We start from the raw sequence: 22,183 nt of genomic DNA, 5'->3' as shown, positions 1-22,183 counted from the left end.
CCCATTTTCCCCCTCCACCCAGCCCCTGCCCTGCCCGCACCACCCAGGCCTTTCCTACATTACTGTCTGTGTCCATGGGCTATGCATATATGCACATACGTTCTTTGGTTAATCTCTTCCAGTCACCCTGCCCTCCTCCAGTTCTGTCAGTCTGTTCCCTCTGTTCCATGTATCCTTGCCTCTGGTCCTATTTTGATCATTAGTTTATTTTGTTCATTAGAGTGCACATATAATAAATGAGATCGTGTGATATTTGTCTCTCTCTGCCTGGCTTATTTCACTTAGTGTAATAATCTCCAGGTCCATCCATACTGTCCCAAAGGGTACGAGATCCTTCTTTTTCACAGCTGCATAGGATTCCATGGTGTAAATGTCCCACAGCTTTTTTATCCACTCATCTACTGATGGGCACTTGGGCTGCTTCCAGATCTTAGCTATTGTAAATAATGCTGCTATGAACATAGGGGTGCATATATTTTTTCTGATTTGTATTTTGGGATTCTTAGGATATATTCCTAGAAGTGGGATTGCTGGGTCAAATGGCAGTTCAATTTTTAATTTTTTGAGGAAACTCCATACTCTTTTCCACAGTGGCTGCACCAGTCTACATTCTCACCATCAGTTTACTAGGGTTCCCTTTTCTCCACACCCTTGTCAGCACTTGTTGTTTGTTGATTTGTTGGTGGCAACCATTCTGGCAGGTGTGAAGTGACACCTCATTGCAGTTTTAATTTGCATCTCTCTGATGATTAGTGACACTGAGAATTTTTTCATATGTCTCTGGGCCATCTGTATGTCCTCTTTGGAGAAGTGACTATTCAGGTCCTTTGCCCATTTTTTAATTAGATTAAAACTTCCTGGTGATAAGTTGTATAAGTTCTTTATATATTTTGGAAATTAGTCCCTTATCAGATGTATCATTGGCGAATATACTGTACCATACCGTGGGTTCCTTTTTCATTTTGTTGTTGATTTCTTTTGCTGTGCAGAAGCTTTTTAGTTTGATGTAGTCCCATTTGTTTACCTTTTCCTTTGTTTTCCTTGCCCCAGGAGCTGAATTGGCCAAAATGCTGCTACGCAAAAATATCCAGCACTCAACAAGGTGAAATTCATAATGTCCTTCCTCCAATAAAGTATTATAACCTATGCAAAAAGGCAAGAAAATACAGTCCATAATGAGGAAATTAATCAATCAATTGTAATTCACCTAGAATGATACAGATGATAGAATGAGCAGAAAAGGTACAGTAAAACAGTTGTTATGGCCATATTTCATGTGTTCTAAAAAGAATTAAAAACATGGCTGGTATAAAAAGACATAAACTGAACTTCTAGAAGTAAAAACCAAAATATATAAAATGAAAAATATAGTGGATAAGATTAACAGTATATTAGACATTGCAGAAGAAAAGATTAGTAAACATGAAGACATAGCAATTAAAACTATCCAAGTAAAACTCAGAGAGAAAAAGAAGGGCAGAGCATCTTTGAACTGTGAGATAACTTTAAGTCACCTAATATACATGTAATAATTTGATTTCTTAGAGACAAAAAGAAAGGAAAGGACAGAAAAACAATGTTTGAAGAAATAATGACCCCAAGTTTTATCAATTTGTTGAAAACCATAATGCACAACTCAGAGAAGTTCACTGAATCTCAAGTACAAGAAATATGAAAAACAACAACACTGTTTCAAGGTACATCATGATCAAATTGCTTGAAACAAATTATGAAGAGAAAATGTTTAAAGCAGTCAGAGACAGACATTTATGAACAGAGAAATAATGGTGAAGATGACAGTAGGTTTATTGTCAGAGACAATGTAAGCAAGAAGATGGTGCAGTAATGTTCTTAAAATAATGAAGGTAAATCTGTTCATCTAAATTTCTATATTTAGTGAATGAAATATATTTCAAAAATAAAGGCAAAACAAAGACTTTTTTAGACATAGAAAAGCTGAAAGAATTCAGCACCAGCAGACTTACGCTACAAGAAATGTTAAAGGACATAATTTAGGCAGAAAAAAAATACCAAATGGAAATATTGGCCTATACAGAGGACTGAAAAGCACCAGAAATGGTAACTATGTGGGTAAATATATAAGCTTTTTTTCTTATTTCAAACACTAAGGGATATTGAAACTCTGAAATGTATTATGTACAGTTATTCACTTGCCATGTAATTATGTCCCATGGGAGAATCCAGAGGATACTATCTTTCTACGAGTTTGAGAAATACATTGATGAGAGAAATTCCAGCATTTTTTAAGTCCTTTGTACTAGATTCTCTTTGCAGACCAGAAATGACAGTGGAAAATTCTGCCATTGAAAAAGCCTCTTTGAATTCAGTGCAGATTATTGATATGTGAAGTGGTAAGGATCAAATGATAGTGCTTATTCAACAGAAACTAGATGGTTGTGGTCATTAATATCAATGCCAAAGCACTAATAAAAAAGGTTGACACAGATATCTTTGACAGTCTTTGATGCTGGCTTATTGGATAAGCTTTGCCCCTTGACTGATATAGATAAACGATGAATGGAGTTTAACTCAGGTCAGTATCAAAGTGAGCCCATGTGGTCCCTGAACACATTTCATAGTTATTTTCTAGTTCTTGACTGAATAGATGGAATATACATACTCAACGGCTGGCAGAATCCAAAATTGTTTCCCTAATTTGTGTATTGAGTGAGTTTCTGGTAGGAAAGCCTGAGAAACTGTCTAGTGGAGGTTCCTAGAACTGACACTATTTACCAAGAGAATAAACAAATAGCAGTCTCATCCTCTTGGAGAAGTTGTAGAGATTAATGCAGTCATGAAGGGCCTGAAAGATCCAGAACCCATGATTTCTACAATATCTTCATTTCAACGCAACTGTTTGGCCTATGTGGAAGACAGTGGTCATGCAAGTGATATTGGTTTATCATTAACTTAATGAGATGACGACTCTAGCTGATGGTGACAATTAACACAACCCCTTTTGTCTGCCATGCAGCTACTAATCCAGAAAATATTTTTCTCTTTACCTGTTAGTAAAAACCACCAGAAGTAGTTTGCTTTCACCTGGCAGGGTCATCAATACACTTTTTCTGTTCTATTTATTTGTTATATCAACTCTCCATCCTTCTGTCTTAATCTAGTCTGTAGGGACCTTGACCTTCTCTCCACTCCAAATAATATTATAACCTGTAGGAACAGAGAGGAAGCTAGGAGGATGGTAGTAGAAGGGTTGGCCAGAGAGATCAGCAAGGACCAGGCATTTCAGCTTCTTGTAGACCAAGGATTTCAAGGATGTTAAGGATTTTGGTCTTTAGCTTAAAGGCAATGGAAAATCTTTGAAGATTTTAAGGTTGAGGGATTGGTAAAAGTGAGGGAGATACAAATGTTCTTTTAAAATTGTTATTATTTCAATAACGGTGAAGAACTTATTCTGAGAATAATAAAATGAGAATAACATTTTAAAGAAATTACTTAGTATGTTGCCAAAATGGATTAGAATGGGTAAGGCACAAGAACTGAATGGAAATTAACTTAAAGACTAATACATTATTTCAGGTTAGAGATGGTGGTGACAGAATATGGTGGCAGAAGATACGGAATGTGTGTACAGATAGAAGAGATGTTTAGAATAAAGAATAGGTGGATTTCAAAGATGTACTAAATATTGGAGTGTGGAGAGTGTGGTATCTGAATTTTTTAAGTTATGACATGGTTGTTTCTGTTCAATGAGATTAGAAACATTGGCGAGAACAAACTTTGGAGGGAGTTTGGTGTCTGACATGTTAAGACTGAAGTATCCATGTGGAGATGTGAAATAAGATATATAAGGTCTAGGTTTAGAAAAGAGGTCTGAGATAGATTTAGAATTTTTTAAAGTCATGTACATATACTTGTAATAAATGTATTTGGCTGTGGACATATAAAAGGTTGTGAAGAGAGACCAGGCTTGAGTCTTGAGAAACTCCATCATTTAATTAAAAGTAAAGGTGGATGAATCTGCAAAAAAAATTAATTATAGAAAGAAAGAGAGGCCACAGAGTTAGGTAGAAAACCAATACATCATAATATTCATGGAAGCCAGCAGAACAAACTATTTCAAGAAGAATGTGTGGTCAACAATGTCAAATTCTACTAAGAACTGAAAAATGCCCACTGGGTATAGCAATATAGAGATGACTATTAATCCAAGTGAGAAGGGCAGAAGCTGAATGAAAGTAGATTGAACATTAGTAAAAGCTATTGAATAGAATAGGGGATTTATAACTCTTTTAAAAATTTTAAATGTTTGGCTCTGAAAGTAAGGAGAAATGTGGAAAGTGAGGTGTTAGCTAGAAAGGGGTCTAAACATAAAGGGCTAAAAAAAGCATTAAATTTTTATTTGCCTTTACCATTTAAATTTTTAAAAATAATTTTTAATTTTTAGGTTATTTAAATATTATTTATTTTTGGTTATAGTTTACATACAATATTATATTAGTTTCAGCTGTACAACATAGTGATTAAACTTTTATATACTTTACAAAGCAATCACCCTGATAAGTCGTGTCATACATAGAGATTATAATATGATTGACTATATTTCCCATGTAGTACTTTATATATCTGTGACTATTATTATAACTGACATTTTGTACTACTTAATCCCTTCACTTTTTTTTGTTCATCCCTCCAACTGCCTCCCATCTGGCAACCATTAGTTTATTCTCTGTATCTGTGAGATTGTTTCTGTTTTGTATGCTTACTTTCTTTTTTGGATTTCACATATAAGTGAAATTATTTGGTATTTGTCTTTCTCTGTCTGATTTATTTCACTTAGCATAATACCCTCTAGATCCACCATGTTGTTGCAAATGGCAAGGTTCCATTTTTTTAAATATCTGAGTAATATTTTATTGTTTATATTTACATCTTTTTGAACCAGTCATCTATCAATGGGTGTCTATGTTACTCCTATATCTTGGATTCAAAACATTTTTTATCATGTTTAAATGCCACTGGAAATGATCCAATGTTAGGAAATAGTTGAATATGCGGAAAAAAGAAGAATTATTTGGTAACATAATATTTTTGAAAAATTAGAGAAGAGTAGAATCGAAGGCCCAGGTGAAAAGATTAACCTTAAATAGGAGTAGAAGCAGGAGGATTCAGATGGAGATTCACAGAATTGGTAGCAGGAAATTCAAAGAATATCTCTCTGATGGCAAACCAAGGTTACCCAATAATTTCAATTTTTAAAAAAATGAAGTGAGAAATCAGGAAAAGAGGCAATATGCTTAGAAGGATGGGGAGTATAAAGAAGGTTCAAAGTTATTACTGAGAAAGTGAGTTAAGAAGGAAAAAATGGTAAGGTTGCCTTGCAAGGTGGAGTAGACATTTGAAATTTATCCACCAGTGCAACCTACAACTGAAGGTTAAGAAGGAGCAGAGAAAGCAGAAAATAGATCTTACCCAAGTTTGGGTTTTTCTAAACACTTGAAATAAGAAAATAGAGAGACAAAGCAGGCTCGTGTTATTGGCAAAAGTGCTACTGAATTTTGGTTTATAGTCCCTAGACTGATTAAGGAACTGAAGAAAGAGAGAAGGCAAGGGGCTACAGAAGGTCCTAATTTGGTCAAACAAAAGTCAAGAGTGGTAGCAATTTCTTTTCTTTAAAATTTTTCTTATTGTTTTCCTTTATAAAAATATATTTTTTACTGATTTTAGATTTTAGAGAGAGAGGAAGGAAGGAAGAGGGAGAAAGAGAAGCATTGATGAGAGAGAAACATAAACATTGATTGGCTGCCTCCTGCACGCCCCCAACTGGGGATCAAACCAGCAACTGGCACATGTGCCCTGACTGGGAACCCAATCAAACCAATGACCTCTTGGCGCATGAGTTGATGCTCAACCACTGAACCACACCGGCCAGGCTATTGCTTTCCTTTTTACTGAATTTATTGGGGTTGGTGATGGAAGAAGGCTTGACTTGGGGTGGTGAACATACAATACAGTGTACAGGTGATGTGTTGTAGAATTGTGCACCTGAAACCCGTATAATTTTGTTAAAGAGTAATTAGAAGTTTTTAATGTAGTCAAACAAAGGTCAAGAGTAAGCAGCTGAATAAGTAAGCTGAACATAGAGGAGATAATAAACAGAGAGCAGGATGCTGAATTCGAGATTATGGAAGTGGTGCAATATTATGACATAACAAGGCCTAGAGCGTCACCAAGGAAGTGGTTAGTTTAAAATATCTACTTAAAATTATGCTAAATTTTAACCTTGCTGTTAAAGTCAATAGGTAGACAATGATCATTTTATCAACTTATATTATTTATAAAAAAATAAATCCACTAGGGATCAATGTTCATGTTCAGTCTCTGAATCCATTCTCATAGATTTTATTTACATATTTTAAATGGGTAGCAACTGTAAAATTTTATATTTAGGGTACATACTTCCTTTCAATGGCATTCAAATTTCTTTTAACCACCTACCAGTTCTACAACCTTGGCTGATCACCAGAATCAGCTGGGGAGTTTTTTTAATTTAAGAATTCCCAGCTGGCCCACGGTTAACCAGTAGATTAAGTTCTCAGGTGGAGCATGGGAATCAGCATACATATATAAAAGCTCCTCAAGTAATTCTGACAATTCACCAGGGATGACAACCATTGGCTAAGGGATGGGGGAGTATTGTGCCTTTGATTTCTCAACTCCTCAATATAAACTTCTGGAGCTAGTCATCCAAAAGGAAGCAGTGGGAATGCTTAAAGAAGGGGCCACAAACTGTAAACAGATGGAGTCAAAATTTACATTTCATGAAGCTAATTTATGGATTTTGAATAGTTTAAAAATTTTGGATATTCCATTATCAAGAATTCTGGTTATCTTAAAAAAAAAAAGGAACAGGGGCTATTTCACAATTTCTCTATTATAAGAGTAACACTCCAATGATAATTTTATTGTAGCATTATTAATAATAACTGCATGATATATCAACTTTACTATAAAATGGCATAATTATTTGTGATATTAATTTCAAACTGTTCTTTTATTATATTCTCCATATGTGGTGTTTGAAGACTGAAAAAAGAGATACCTTGGAAAATTATTGTGGAAGGCTCATTAAAGGTGATGGTGAAAGTGACAAAAATAGCCAACGGAATACAAAGGAGAGAAAGAAAGGAAGAGGTTTATCGTAGGATAGAGGCAACGTGGGGTTAGGGGTGGCATCTTCAGATTTTTGCGGGAGTTCTAGAACTAACTTTGTACGAGCTATATCCTTAAGTGACACAAGGAAGAATGTTTTTAAAAATGTTCGATTTAAAGACTGGCTTCACATCATGTGATTATTTCCAATTATACAACTATTCCTAACATTAGCTTATTCTTTAACAAAAACAAAATCAGAGGCTTAAAGCCAACTTTCAAAGTTGCTGTTGTCATAAAAACTCTTTAACCTGAGAAGAACCTAAAAACGGAAGACTCTAAAAGAAAGTGCAGTGTACCTTGGTTCCTATTTCCCATGGGAACTCTTACAACAGCTTCAGATTAAAACCCATGGGGGAAGGGAGGAAGTGGTTTAATTATGTAAGTAAAATTCCCACAAAATAGCTAGAAAAAAACCAACAACACACCAGTAATAAGACTCACCAACTCCATGTAGAGGCAATTAAACCCTTTTAAAGTTCACATGTTTAGAAATGCAGTTCAGTGACTATAAAATGCTACTGTGACACACATGCATGATCTATGAGTTAGTGCTTCTGCTATTTTTACTTAAATCCTTACAAAATAGTTATTCCTTGCAATTAATAATTCACCTTAAATAGAAGCCTGGCTTTGGCCCTCTCAGTAACTTGGAACACTTATTGATGGCAGGTGTAAAAACCTTGTGATTGCTATGAACTATAAAATGAATAGCCGCAGCTGGCTGAAAGAAGGGTCTGAAATAATGTTGACATAGGAAAACTTTAGGTCAAATCTAACATAAAGAAATACTAAATATATAACTATAAATGCTGGTACTTAATTATTTAAAGAATCTTCAAATGTTCAAATGCTTAAGTTCAGCATGGGAACTAACCTGGCTTAAGAGCAGCACATGTGAAAACAATTTCAGCATTAAATTAACTCAGTATTAGCCAAAGACGTGATAGAACAGTCTAAGCCACCGCTGTCATTTTGGAAAACATTGACACAAGGATAGTGTTCAGGAAAAGGGAATGATCGTCTCCTTCTTATCTTCGCTGAACACTGCATGACTGAGGTTAGCTTTGCCCGCCATAGTTCAGAAGGAACATAAGCAAACTGGGTTGCGTACAACAGTGAAGATAATGGTACAAGAACTTGAATCCAGTACATTAATTAAAGAGGTGAAATACTTGGCCTATAGAAGAGAAAGATGCAGCTGGGGTCAAATATGTGAAGCAGCGTTAGCTCTTTCCGTGTAGTTCCAAATGGCAGGGCTCAGTAAGGCCAATGGCTGACGGCCAGATTTTGTCTCCAGGCCAAAACAAGTAAGGAGAAAATGCCTTTACAAATATCAACCCAAGAGGGAACTAGTAAAGCTCTCTGGGATAAGACTAGCACAGAGTCGTGCTTTAGACAAGAAATAAAATGTTCAGTGACTTTAACAGTTGTTCAAATATTGGTGCCAAGCTAATAACATCAAAATAATAATCTGGGAGATCATTAAAAACAAAGGTGCTAGGTCCTTCACCTGGGGCTTCTAAGTTATTTAGACTTGTTTAGGTAATAGCACAGAAATCTGTATCTTTAACATGCTCCTGGGTCGTTGTGATGGCCACCATGTTGGGAAAGCACTAAATCATATAATTTCTAAGTCTATTCCAACTCTAAATGTTATCATCCCAAATAACTCATGAAAGATGATGCTATTGACCGAATGGCCTAATGGAATATTCAGTGAGGTTAAGATCATTTCTATTTATTAATTTATCATTAGTTAACTATAAGAATATCCTAAAAATATGACCTGAAAGAGATTTTAGAAGGAAGAAACAAAAACCAAGCACTAGATAGTGTATCGTCTAGTTATTCTACTAGATAAGCTGAGAACACAGATGTTTGTTAGATTTTATGGATGTCCTGGGGTCAGATATAATACTCCCTCTGCCTTCCTGCAGAAAGCACCGGTCTTTCTTAGTCTGATATAGGGGTTTTCCAAAGGGAGCAAAGGATATTTTATCCAAAGAGACAACTGTACTGTCTCATTTAAAAAACATGTTAGAAAGAAAACTGCTACGATTAAAAGTTTCACAAAGCCCAAATGTCGTTTAGTCAGCATGAACATAAGCCAGTAACTCTCAGGAACTGTTCCTATGATATCTGTTATCTATTTCTGGGTTCTGGTTGCACTGTGTTGTACTCAAATATGTATCACCGGGACTAAGACAACGATTTGTTTCCACAGAGCAAGGATAGCTGAGCTGATAAAACTGTGATAAAGGCAGAGATCCTATAGATGAGGCCATAGGCCTGTTTTAAGTACATCAGTCTTGAACGTGCTAACAAAGTGACTTAAAAATCATAACACATGAGAGCTAACACAGCTCTTAAGCAGTATAAAGTTCTAAGGTCTGGAGAAGGAATGTGACCTGACCAAAGTGTTTCCATTAGACAATGATGGAACTAAGAGTAGAATGGGAAACTCCAATGGCCCGTAGGAAAAGAAAATTCAAGAGTATCTGCCTCAGACACCACTCTTAGGAAAATTAGCCCCATATACATGGAGGTAGGCAATGGTGATGTGAGTTGTAATTAACACTAAGTTTACTGTGTGCTGACAATGACAACCAGATGGTGATTTACTGTGCACGTGGAAGGTATATATGTAGCATGAATATGAAGGGGGAATCAGTAACTGGTGATTCAAGGCAAAAGAAAAGAACTGAAGGCTAAATTCAGGTTACTGAGATGGAAATTTAACCTAGGATCTCTGGATTAAGATTTATGAGATACCATTTACATAATAAATAGAATGTAAGAAATAGAAAAGAGAGCCAGAAACTTAGTGCAGAAAGAAAACAATCCTGCAAAGAAAGAGATTTCGATGCATTCAACACATTGTGGATTCTTCGACGGGCTGGAAGTGAGGAGATGACACCTAGATAGAAATAACTGACTTTTCCTCGACCACCACAATGGTATCACAACATTGGCACTAACATAAGGTCCTAGAGCAATTTTAAAATTCAAAATGAGTTAAATATTAGAGAAATTCTCAAATAAATTAGTATCTAAGAGGGCATATTAGGAAATATTCCAGAAGAAAATTAGGATTTTGGCCCACCTATCAATTGGAAAACAGCTGTTACTGAACAAAAGAGTTCATTGTCTGGAACCAGCAGAGCAAAACATTAAACACCAAGTTTTGCAGTGGAGAAATTGCAGTCGCCGGATTTGCAGAGCACTGAGCAAGGAGTATGAGGAGATGTGTCACTTAGAGGCTTCAGCACGGGATCTCCCTGGACGACAGACCCTTTGCTTCTGAAAGGGTTCTGGTGTTCAAGTTCCAGTCATGTCCCGTCTTTTGCTTCCTCGGGGAAGGGCGAGACCTTGGTTCCTGGTGCAGCTGGAGGACAGGGTGACACATGCGCAGGACTGTCGCTGTAAAATAGCTCAAGGATTACATAAATTTAAATTTATCTTTATTGTTGAAAGTATTACAGATGTCCCCTTTTTTCCCCATTGACCCCTTCTTCCCCGTACCCACGTCCCACCCAGGCCTTCATCACACTATTGTCTGTGTCCATCACCTATCTGCTTTAAGGGAGCAGACCCGGTTTTAAGCTGATCTGTGTGATTTGTGTGCTGCTTCACAACCAGGTATTGTAAAATAAGACTATAGAAATGTTATAAACTAGCTGTCATTCCATATTTTTGGATAGGAGTCTGGAGTAATAGTTAAGTTGGGTAAATGGTTAGGTAAATTTTGGAATATGTTTGGGGGCATATTAATGTGGATATTAAAGTGATACATATAAAGATTTTAGAAATACATGAAAAAAAAGTAAGACCGTGGATAAGTCATACATGTATCCCAGGGTCGTTGTAAAGATTAAAATAAATAATTAATATGAAAGTAATTTTAAACAATAAAGTAGGATTAAAATATAAACCATTACTATATAACTATAAGAAAATTATTTTTGCATTTTCATAAAGATTTTTAAATACCACAGAACATATGTAGCTGTTGTTTTAAGAAGAGTGGCTTAAGGGCCTAATTTTTTAATAAAATTTTTCAAATAATAAACATTTGTTTTAAATAAGTTGAATCCTTGGCCAAAATAGTTTGACCATACCATAAAATCTTTCAGAAGGCTGGAGATCCATGAAAAGGAAACACTTAAGGAAAGAATGTACTGCAATTATAAGGATCTTATAAAAAGGAAAGGAAGTATGGAATTTTTTAGTGAAAGTTTTTTACAGCATAGACTTAGAAAATGAACCAGATGACACTTGACTGGGACAAAAAAGCTGACTCCCAAATTCCAAATTGGTTTGGAAAAGCTGCAAAAAAAGACAAGAATCTAGAATATGGGTTTTGTGATAGGTAAACGGCAACTTCCAAAGACAGAGCATGTTAGAATTACGAGAAAAGAAGCTTGTGTGCATTTTCAATTTTGCCAAGAGAAGTCTTCCCTCTTTGTCTTCCCTGAATTCTACCATGACTAGCACTTAAGCAGAAGTTTTGGGGTTGTTTTGATTCCACCATGAAAATCCTATGCAACTTGGACATGACTAAGGATCTTTTCTTTTTTTAAATGCTTCTCTGAGTTTTGATGTTTCAAGTTTTTTAATTACCCTTCACCTGCTTCTTTCATCAGCTCCTACCTTGATTTAGGTTGCCCCAGAAACAAATTTGAGTGCCAGTAGCTCATAGGGGAGGCATTTCCAGGAATAGTAGTAGGGGCTGGGGAAAGTGAGACAGGGAAGGGCAGGAAATGAATCAAGTTGCATCTCCACACTGGGTCCCACTGAGCAGCTCTGAGAGACAGTGGACACATTTCACATTTATCCCAACAAAGGGCCAGAGAAGGTGGGATCATTTCCCTCATTTGTCACTGGGCAGGAATTGCTTAGGAGAACATGACTCTCCAACAGTCCTGACTTGCCCCCTGTGGGCAGAAAGCCCTTGGGCAGAGGACCCCAGCGTTTGCAGCTTGAGGAAAGTGCAGGCTAGAAGGAAGACGGAATCAGAGAGCATGAACATCTCACTCGGTTACAAGTACAGAAATATAGGCAAATGGGCAGGTGGTTTTCAGGAGCGAAAAGCCCTGGGATATGGGGCAGTCCAGTTGTTACGGGAGAAGATGGAGGGGCGAAGCCTGGACATGGGGTGTCAGAAATGCTTCTTGAAAGAGGTAAGGCCTAAATCGAGACCCAAAGGTTGAGTAGGAGTTAATGATTCTTGTCCAGGCTGTTTTCCCAAGACCCAGCACAGGGCCTCGAGTAAATTCCAAATTAATGTTTGCCAAATGCACGCATGAGGAACAAACCTTTCAGACAGAGATAAAATATATATAGGAGACCCAATGTTTGGAGAGAAATCACTTTGCTTTTGAGCAAATGGTAATAACATTATATGGCTAAGAAGAGAACGAGTCTCCATCTGAAATTAATAATACTAATGATAAAAGAGAACTATTTATTCTAATAGATAGAAATGGGACTGCAAAATTAAAAGTGCATTTCCTTTCTAGCTACTGTGTACTTCCTTCTAGCTCCAATAACAGAACAGTTAGCTGGTAAAAAAAGAAGGATCCCTGGGGCTTATAAGCTCTAAGTTTGAAACCTGAGAGATTAGCAGGGGTTGTCCCAAAGAGGGGTGGTCGTAGTTGTCATGGAAAAGGAGTTGGAAAAATATTCTAGCAAGGGAACAGTTTGCTGAAAGATGAAAGCTCACAGACTTGGTAAGCTTAGCCTTGGTGGTAAGGCAAGTGATCAAGTTGTGGGAGGGGGGAAACAGAAGTATGGGGCTGGAATATCTTGATTTTAAGCTTTATTGGTCCCATTCAGATATTTGGGCTTTGCTTGAGGATAATGATAAATAAAGAATTTTAAATGGGGCGATATGACCAGGTAGAAGGAAAGGGTGAGGTGATAAAATTAGGCCGGCTGGCCACCCAGGCAAGTTTTCTTGAGGTTAATATATGTGTCCTCATGTTCTGATGACTAATCCTTAACCTCAGATCTTGAAAAATTGGTTTCTTATCAGCATAAGGACCATGGATTTTCCTCTGGTGGACATACTAACACTAACAGAACTTCCGTGGGACTGTTTCTATACATCATATCGATTTTCCCGCGACCAGTCTATTCATGTCTCCTACATGGAGCCTCTCCTTCCTTTTCTGTATTAGAGTCTAAACTTCAGAAGGTCACTTCTGAGGCTGGAATCAGAGAAAAGAGACAAGGAAAACATATTGAGGAATATTTCACCCAAGCCTATGGCTCTCAATCCTGACGACATTAGAATCACTCAGAAAGCTTTTTAAAATCACTGATACGCCTCTTAGACCAACTAAATCAGATTTCTGGCAGTGAGCCCCAATTTCTTTTTGTAAACCTCTCACATGATTTTAATGGGCAGCCACTAATCTAGGCTCTGGTATAAACTAATGAGTAGATGTTCACATTCCTCCAAATTCGATGTTTGTCTCACTGGACAAGACAGGATATACACTGTCAACCTTTCTGTCTCTGACCTCAGGTTTTCTAGCTTCTGCTACAAATCACCTCTGTCCCATTGATATGTAGTTTCTTTTTCATTTTAAAATATTTCAAACATACAAGAAAAACAGAATAATAAATAACTGTGAACCCCAAACCAACTTTGTCAAATCTTACCATTTTGTGCATTTGCTTCAGATTATTTGTAAAATTACTGATATGAATACTCCTCCTTTGTCCAATCCAATATTTCTCCTTCTCTGCTTAGAAGTAACCACTATCTCAAAAGTGGTACTCGTTACTTCTAAGCATGTTTTATCTTTTTACCAAAAATGGATGAATTTGTAATAAATGCATTTTTTTTAAAAATGGATGAAAAAGTAATACTGTCTTGTGAACTTGTAATTTTTATATAAATGGACTCATTCTCTATGTAGTCTTCAATTTTCAATCTTTCTCAAGAGTACATTTTTGAGAATTGTCCATGTTGATACATGTAGCTTCAATTCAACCATTTTCACTATGTATAAATTATATAAATGTAACTTCCATGCTAGAGTTTCTCTTGGGTATACATCTAGAAGTGGAATTATTGGATATATATAAATAACTTTACTAGATGTGGCCAAATTATCCTGCCCAGACGTTCTAATTTACTTTCCTACCAGCAGGGTGTGAAGTTCCCTTTGTGCCACATTCTCATCAATGTTTGGCACTGTTGCCAATGCCAGCTTTAAAACTTTTGCCAACCTGATGGGTGTGTAATAATATTGGTTTTAATTTGTAATTCCTTGATTACTAGTGAGATTCAGCATCTTTTTATACAGTTATTGGCTATGCAGTTTTCCTTTGCTAGGAAACAGGATTCAATAAATTTCTTAGCCAGTAAAGAAAGATTTATAATATTCTTCAGGAGAAAACATTTCAAAAATATGTTCATCAGTGGAAATGTAGAACTAAATACCCATTTGACCATGAGTTATTACAAGTTACATAGACTTATGAGAGGAATATATGAAAAGTATATTGTCACATAAAAGCAGAAAGTAGACAAATGTATACAATGAAATGCTTTAGGAAAGAAGAGGATTGGGACGAAACAACGAAATTAATTTAAAGAAGAGTCTTCTATGTCATCCACAAAGAAGATCGACTTTTCATTGTTTTCATAAACCCCACCACTTATCTAGAAATAAATCTGTTTCCTTATGGACCAGATAAGCAAAAGGGATGTGCACTATCACTTTCTACAACACACAGTGGCTCTTAGAAAGGAGAAGTTTAAATGACATTGAAACCTTTTTGGGAGCTAAACGTGTATGGAATCATTTTATTACTCACAGATATTTGAAGCTACCCTTTGGGATCCCTTAATTACACTAGAATGACCTTTTTGCCTATTTTGCCCAGCAATTAGAATAACGTCTGATCCGCACCATTTGTTCAATAAGTATTTGCTGAATGAATAAAAGACAAAATAAATGAATGCCTTGATACTAATATGTAAAGATATTACTGCTCTTGCCTGTGATTTTTCCCCCCAAAAAATAAATCCTATTTCCACGTCAGGATCCATGGGACTACAGTTCTTAAATGGCACAGGACGGAGTAGCATAGGATAGCAGGGTGGGCCGTTCTCTTGCAGACGTGGCTTTTAAAACTTGAGGACTGACAGCCCCTTCAACTATCAGAACACCGAAGACAAGCATGTTACCATATACTAAATCACGCTTAATATGACTGTGACGTTTCTAGGTAGAGCTTCTCAAAAGAGAACTCCCCTTAGGAAGGCTTGTGATGGAGAAGCAGTGCCCACTGTGTTTTTAAAGAACTGTGAGCCTAGACACAGGCAGCCTAGTTCCCCAGCGCTGGCTGCACCCCCTGGGCAGATAACCCTACAGACACACTTGTTATCTCCTCATTTTCTCAATATTGTAACAAAACTATTAAGCTCCTTGATAATCACTCGAAATTCTTCAGGACTTTCTCTCCTGTAATATGCTAATCCTGGCAGAAATAGTTTATAAAGTAGTAAATACAGACACTGAGTATGGAAATGAGGAAAATAACTGCAAACAAGGTAGCCACGGGAAAGATGTCGTGCGAGGAAGGAACCGTGCGAGGTGTTATTCCTGGAGACGGACTCCTGGCTCCCCAGAAACGTCTTCGCTTTCCAAGCAGGTTTAAGTGAAGAAAAATGGGAGAATCGTAGCAAAGTTTACTCACAATTGAATGAATTTTTAACAGTTGAAGAAATTAATGTTCATGGTACAAAAGCAGAGCAATGCCACGTGGGAGTCATTCAGAATTAAAGCCACAGAGAGGGTAAATAGCCACCAGCACCACCGCCTTGTCCTGAGGCCTAAGACAGAGGCGCTGCGGGTGATCACGCAGCTTGCTCTGCCCGGTTCAAGCCGAGCTCCCCAGCACCGCGCTCCTTCTGCCTGGAGGGGACCCTGCTCTAGAGGCTGTGGCCAGTGGCCCAGAGTGTATCGAGAAATCTTCACGACTGCTGTTAAGCTTGCAAAGTCACCAGCCAAAGAAGCAGCAATAGCTTATAAAACAAAAGATCCGGGGGGGGGGGGGGGGGAGGCTGCAGATCTAATCACTTTGAGCAAGTTCACACTGGTTCCTGCTGCAAGTGATTCCATAATATTTTCATGCATTATTTAGCTTTGGTGCATGAACTGTTTTCTTAAATTTCTGAAGGAAGGAAAATTTCCTTTCATTTGTTGTTTTATATATTACAATGGAACTTGAAGTAGTGACTAATTATCACTTAAAATCATATGACTTTCTGGGAGATTTGGGAGATAATAGATGGCCTAAGTTTCTTATCTGCTGTCACTGCTGGTTTTATATATCTTAGCTCCCTATTAACCTATTAACTGGAATCAAGAGTGAGGCTGTATATGCATGTCTGCTTTAATATAGTGACTGTAGTCTTGCGATTTGCAAGTTGTAGACGCTTGATGAACTTTGCCCTTTTCAGCTACTTGCTATATTTGCAAATATTAGCTATCATTGATCTACTTCTACCAAATATATATATAAGTAGCCCAATCTCAAATTGTGCAGTGTTGTCCAGTGATCTGGGAAATTTAAAGAGGGATCTTTGGAAATGTTTATAAAATAAAGTTTTTATGATATTTATTACTGCTAAGTGGGTTTTTTTTTATTGCTTTTGAATTTAGAGAAATTGCTTTTATTTTAAGCTTTAAATCCTTTGAGCTCATAGTGAGCAAATTGATTTAGAGCTTTTATATGTTAAAATTACTGTAATAAGTTTATCAGCTTTTATGCATATCATTAGTCTTATCATGAACAAACTGAATTTTTCACTGGAGTAGTTATACTATTTGTTATATGAATTACAAATTTTACAGCTTGTAGATTTTAATGAAATTCAAAACTCTTTTACTTGACTGTTCTTTGTCTTGTCTCTGGTGTTGAGGATAATTCTTTCAAATTCCGCTTAACACAAATACTGAACTTCAACTTATGAAAATTTACTTCTAGAAATAAATTATGATGGAAGCAGACAACTCTGGGTGGTAAACACATGATGCCACGGATCTATGATACATTACATAGAGTTGCACACTTGAAATCTGTACAATTTTATTAACCAATGTCACACCAACAAATTCAATAAAAATTAAAACAAGAGAAAATATAAAAAATAAATAAAATTGATGAAATACAGTAACAAAAAGAAAGCAAATGGTCTTGGGCTTTTAAAATGCTTTTTTAAAACCCCAATTTGTTCTTTATAAATATATATAAATTAACTACCAATAATCAGTATAACTTGGCACTGCTTTTCCTCAACCTTCAAATCTTCAGTGAAAAGCTTTAAAAAAAAATACTTGATTGATAAATAAATTAGGGAAGGTGCTTTCTTTTTAATGAAATTATGTCTTAAGTGTTTGGAATTTAATTTAGTGTCATTAGTAAATTAGTTTGTTAAAGTTCTTTTAAAAGTGAACTCCAGGCAAGGAAAATAAGCCAGAGGACTTCTTCATATGTCCAGGAGAAATAGGAACAGAGACAATGAGCCATGACTAATTCTTGTCTTCTTGAAACCAAAGACCTTTGTTTAAAATTTGGATAAACCCCAAGGAAGAAAAAAGGAGCCACTAAGAAAGGGTGGAGAGGTCTGGAAGGAGAGTGAAAAGACACCCTCTTCCACTACTTACTGTTCCCTCACTGCTCTTCTTAAACAGGCCAACTCAGGAGGCAAAGCTGGGGTGCCACGGGTGACAGCAATCAGTCTCCATTCCCAGTGGTGGTCAGGGGGTCATTCTGAGTATTCTGCATCTCTGAAAACTGTTTAAGTTTTCAAACACAGAACCTAAATAGGTTAAATGAGGTAAAACATGACATGCAAATCCATGGATTTTGCAGGAAGGTAGGTCCAGATGACAGCAAAACCTCTTCTGCCTTGACTTTGAAGGAAGACAATATAAATGGTGGTGAAATGTCTGTAAAAAGTTAGGTAGCCTGGAAAGCCCCAGTGAGCGTCCCCATCCCCTAGCTGCCTGACCATCACACACCATTGTCACTACTAGCACCACCACCTGGTCTCAGGTTCAGCATTGCAACCTGATGTTTGACCATTTTCGTGGACAGCTCATTCATTAACATCATGTGATAGAATTATACTGAGGTAATTTACAATACGGGGTGCTGGTTTTAAACTGGCCACTCACTGAAATAATCAAGTGGTTTAGGAGGGGGGGAAATTGTCCTAGCCAGGATCTAGACATGGACTGTATTCAATCTGATATTACATTAATTCTGCTTTCCAAAAGAGAAAGAATATTGTTCTTTGTGTGACTTTTGAATAAACTTCTTTCACTATTGAGGATGCAACATTCCACACCCCAAAGCCAGTATGGAAACCCCCTAGAGGGAGCAGTTCCTCTTCTGCTTTTTAAAAGAACTAATCAGATTTTTACCAGGAAATCTCTAGGAATTGATTTTCCTTTTTTTTTTTTTAATATATCTTTATTGATTTCAGAGAGAGAAAAGGAGGGGGAGAGAGAGAGAGAAACATCAATGATGAGAGCCATTGATCAGCTGCAGCCTACAACCCGGGCATGTGCCCTGACCGGGAATCGAATCCTGATCTCCTGGATCCTAGGTGGACGCTCAACCGCTGAGCCACACCCTGCCAGGCCCTTTATTTTTTTAAACATAATTTTTTATTGTATTCAAGAGGCCCACATTCCAGTTAATGTTCATTTAATTAGATGGTACAAACATTAATGCTGTTTTAAACTCCATATTAATGTCATGACAGAATGAGTGTCATGACAGGTTTTGAGAATACTATTTGAGCTGGGAAGAATTAAGTCTCGTGGAAAGTGATTTTCTTCTCTGGTAGCTATCTGGGGGCTTTCTACCTTGCCCAGACACCCACTATACATGTGTGTTCTTGACAATACACCAGGAAGTTCAGGTTCCACACTGTGTCACCACTGAAAACCACAACTGCAGATGTGTTAACCTCATTTGTACAATGGCAACCATAGAGTGTGCTAGAGCGAGGATCCATCCATAACCTAGGTTTCCTTTCCACCGTAATATGGGATAAGCTATTCCAAAACTTCTTTCTGTATATTCTAGGGTTAAGCAAATAAGTTCATATATTGTGGATAATGGGAACTAGGTATGTCACTGTGGGAGAAGGGAGTTACAAAACAGGGAAAGATGGAAGTTTATGTTATCTGTGGTAATAGACTGGAGTATGAAGAATTGATATGAAATTCATGACTTAGATATAAATATAGATATAAAGAGGTTAAAAAAGTTACAGGAGTAGGTGTACATACACATATTTCCCAGAACTGCTTTTCTCAGAGTGTGTAGAAGCAATGGTACTCCAACAGCAATAAACACACTTAGCATCAAGATCTGGGTTTTCAAACGCTATTCTCTGCTGAAAAGAAGCAGCCTTCTTCGGAGAAATGGCAAGTTCCAGTGCTGGACCTGGAAAAATACAAGGTCAGCCTGGGGCGTCTTGTTTTGCCAGAAAGGAAGGGCTCGAAGAATGAAGGGTTCTGGCCGATATGACACTGGAGCTAATCTGAGAGCTCCCATTGCCAAAAACAGGGCAAGCCAAGCACCAAAATAAATAATGATAGTAATAAATGATGACCCACTGAATAAAATCTGTTGAACCTGGCTGGCGTGGCTCAGCAGTTAAGCATCGACCTATAGTCCAGGAGATCCTGGTTCAATTCCCAGTCAGGACACATGCCAGGGTTTCAGGCTCAATCCCCAGCAGGGGGTGTGCAGGAGGCAGCCAATCAATGACTCTCTTTCATCATTGATGTTTCTATCTCTCTCTCCCTTTCTCTGAAATCAATAAAAAATAAAATAAAATTAGATAGCAGGTTATAAATTATGTTTAAAAAAATCTATATTGATATAGATATTGAGTCCACACTGATATAAATAAATGAATAAATAAATGGGAGAGAAGAAAAAGCTTTCTTTTACAGTAGAATGCCAACAAATGAATATGCAAATAATGATTGAATGAGAAAAAATACCATCTAGCAACCATCATAATAAGCATTGCTTTAGGCAAGAATTATCTAAAATGCTAAACACTAAAATTAGTGGGTGAAATTTGATGAAAAAGAAGACGAAATTTGATGAAAAATTTACATCATTCTAAAGTATCTTCTCACAAAATGCTTATTAACTACAAAGGGAAAATAGTAACTTTACACTAGAGAAACTTAGCAGACACCACCTCAACTCAGTTACCAAAATTAACACCAGCAGCAAGAGGATAAATAGGCAATAAATGCCTCCTGATACAATCGATGAAAGGACACAACATCCCTTTTGTGGTGTTCCTGCCAAAAGGGCAGACCTCAATCTGATAATCAAGAAATATCAGATAAAACCAAACTGAGGGATGTGATAGCTAGCCTCAAAGGCCCCACCTCCTGATATTCCCATTTATGCATAGTGCCCTCTCATGCTGAAAAGGGCTTATCTGTGCATCTATATTACTTAAGGTTCTCCAGAGAAACAGAACCAATAGGTGAGAGAGGAGGGATGGAAGGAGGGAGGAAGGGAGGGAAGGAGGGAGGGAGGGAGGGAGGGAGGGAGGGAGGGAGGGAGGGAGGGAGGGAGGGAGGGAAGGAGATTATAAGGAGTTGGCGCATGCAATTATTGAGGCTGGTAAGCCCTAAGATCTATAAGGTGAGTTGGCAAGCTAGAGACTCAAGAGAGCCAATGTGTAGTTCTTCTCTGAAGGCCAGCAGGCTGGAGACACAGGAAGAACTGACATTTTATTTTGAGTCTGAAAGCAAGAAAAAAGCTAATATCCCAGTTTGAGGGTAGTCAGACAGGAGGAATTCTAGCTCACTCAGTGAATGGTGAGCCTTTTCTTTTATTCAGGTCTTCAACTGATTGGATAAGGCCCACTCACATTAAGCAGGGCAATCTGCTACACTCAGTTTACTGACTTAAATGTTAATCTCAGGGGTTCCACCCCAAAATAGTGACAAAGGAAGCTCCTGAACTTACCTCCTCCCATAGACAGGCCAAGTCTAAGCTATACATAGGACAATTCCTTATGAAAGAAATCCAGAAACCAGCTGAGTAACTTCTACACACTGAGAAAATAGGGAAAAACTCACATTAAAATGAGCAAAAAGGTCTGGCTGACATGGTTCAATGGTTGAGCATCAACCTATGAACCAGGAGATCATGATTCGACTCCCAGTCAGGGCACATGCCAGGGCTGCAGGCTCGATCCCCAGTAGGGGGCTTGCAGGGGCAGCCAATCAATGGCTCTGTCACCATTGATGTTCCTATTTCTCTCTCCCTCTCCCTTCCTTTCTCTGAAATCAATAAAAACACATTTTTTAAAAGAGTAAAAAGGTCTCAGATATAATCTTTCCATATCCTCACCCCCCTTCCCCCATCAGCACAGTGACATACAATTGGGAGGAAACTTAATTCACAGCTTCTTCTTGAAAAGTAAAGGGCTTGGACCCAATATCTAGCACCCCAACTTTTAAGACTTCCACCTGAAGGATGGGCCCCCAAAATACTTATCTCTAAAAGCCAACAGGGTTTCTATCCATGAGACTCACAAAGCTACAGCAAACTAAGAGACAGTTCTAAAAATATTCACATGAAATCAGACGCAGCTGAGAGGCAGACAGAAATGCCCATCTCCCTCTCTTTCAGTGAAAGAGGCCTATTTACATACCTTAAAAGTTATAGCCAGAAGATCAAGTTTCTATTTAGCACACCTCTGGATGTGGACAGCAATCCTCTCTGGAGACCGGGAAGACCAATGGGTACCATCTCCACATTCTCCCTCTGGCCAGCTCCGGGTCACTTTTTATGTCAATGGAAAGAACTGATGTACATATCTGTCACCCTGGCTATTTTGGCTGCTACTCAGGGGACAGAGCCCTTGATCACCTGGTTCTGGTGGCCAGTGCTGCTTGAGTTCCAAGTGTAGCAA

The 22,183-nt window shown here is 37.6% G+C and overlaps 1 protein-coding gene across 1 annotated transcript in view; it reads left to right on the top strand.

The window, feature by feature from the left end:
- CD55 (CD55 molecule (Cromer blood group)) overlaps window positions 1-1,339 on the top strand; it is a 56,486-nt gene extending 55,147 nt beyond the window's left edge. The window contains exon 9 of the mRNA XM_081122008.1: window positions 1,051-1,339. Within this exon, the coding sequence (XP_080978134.1) occupies window positions 1,051-1,106 (56 nt within the window). The 3' untranslated portion in view covers window positions 1,107-1,339. The remainder of the gene's footprint in view (window positions 1-1,050) is intronic.
- Window positions 1,340-22,183: the final 20,844 nt, after the last annotated feature.

The sequence above is a fragment of the Miniopterus schreibersii genome, assembly GCF_964146895.1.
Source record: "Miniopterus schreibersii genome assembly, chromosome: 19".
Taxonomy (NCBI): Eukaryota; Metazoa; Chordata; class Mammalia; order Chiroptera; family Miniopteridae; genus Miniopterus; species Miniopterus schreibersii.
This window is presented reverse-complemented; position numbering and strand designations above follow the sequence as displayed.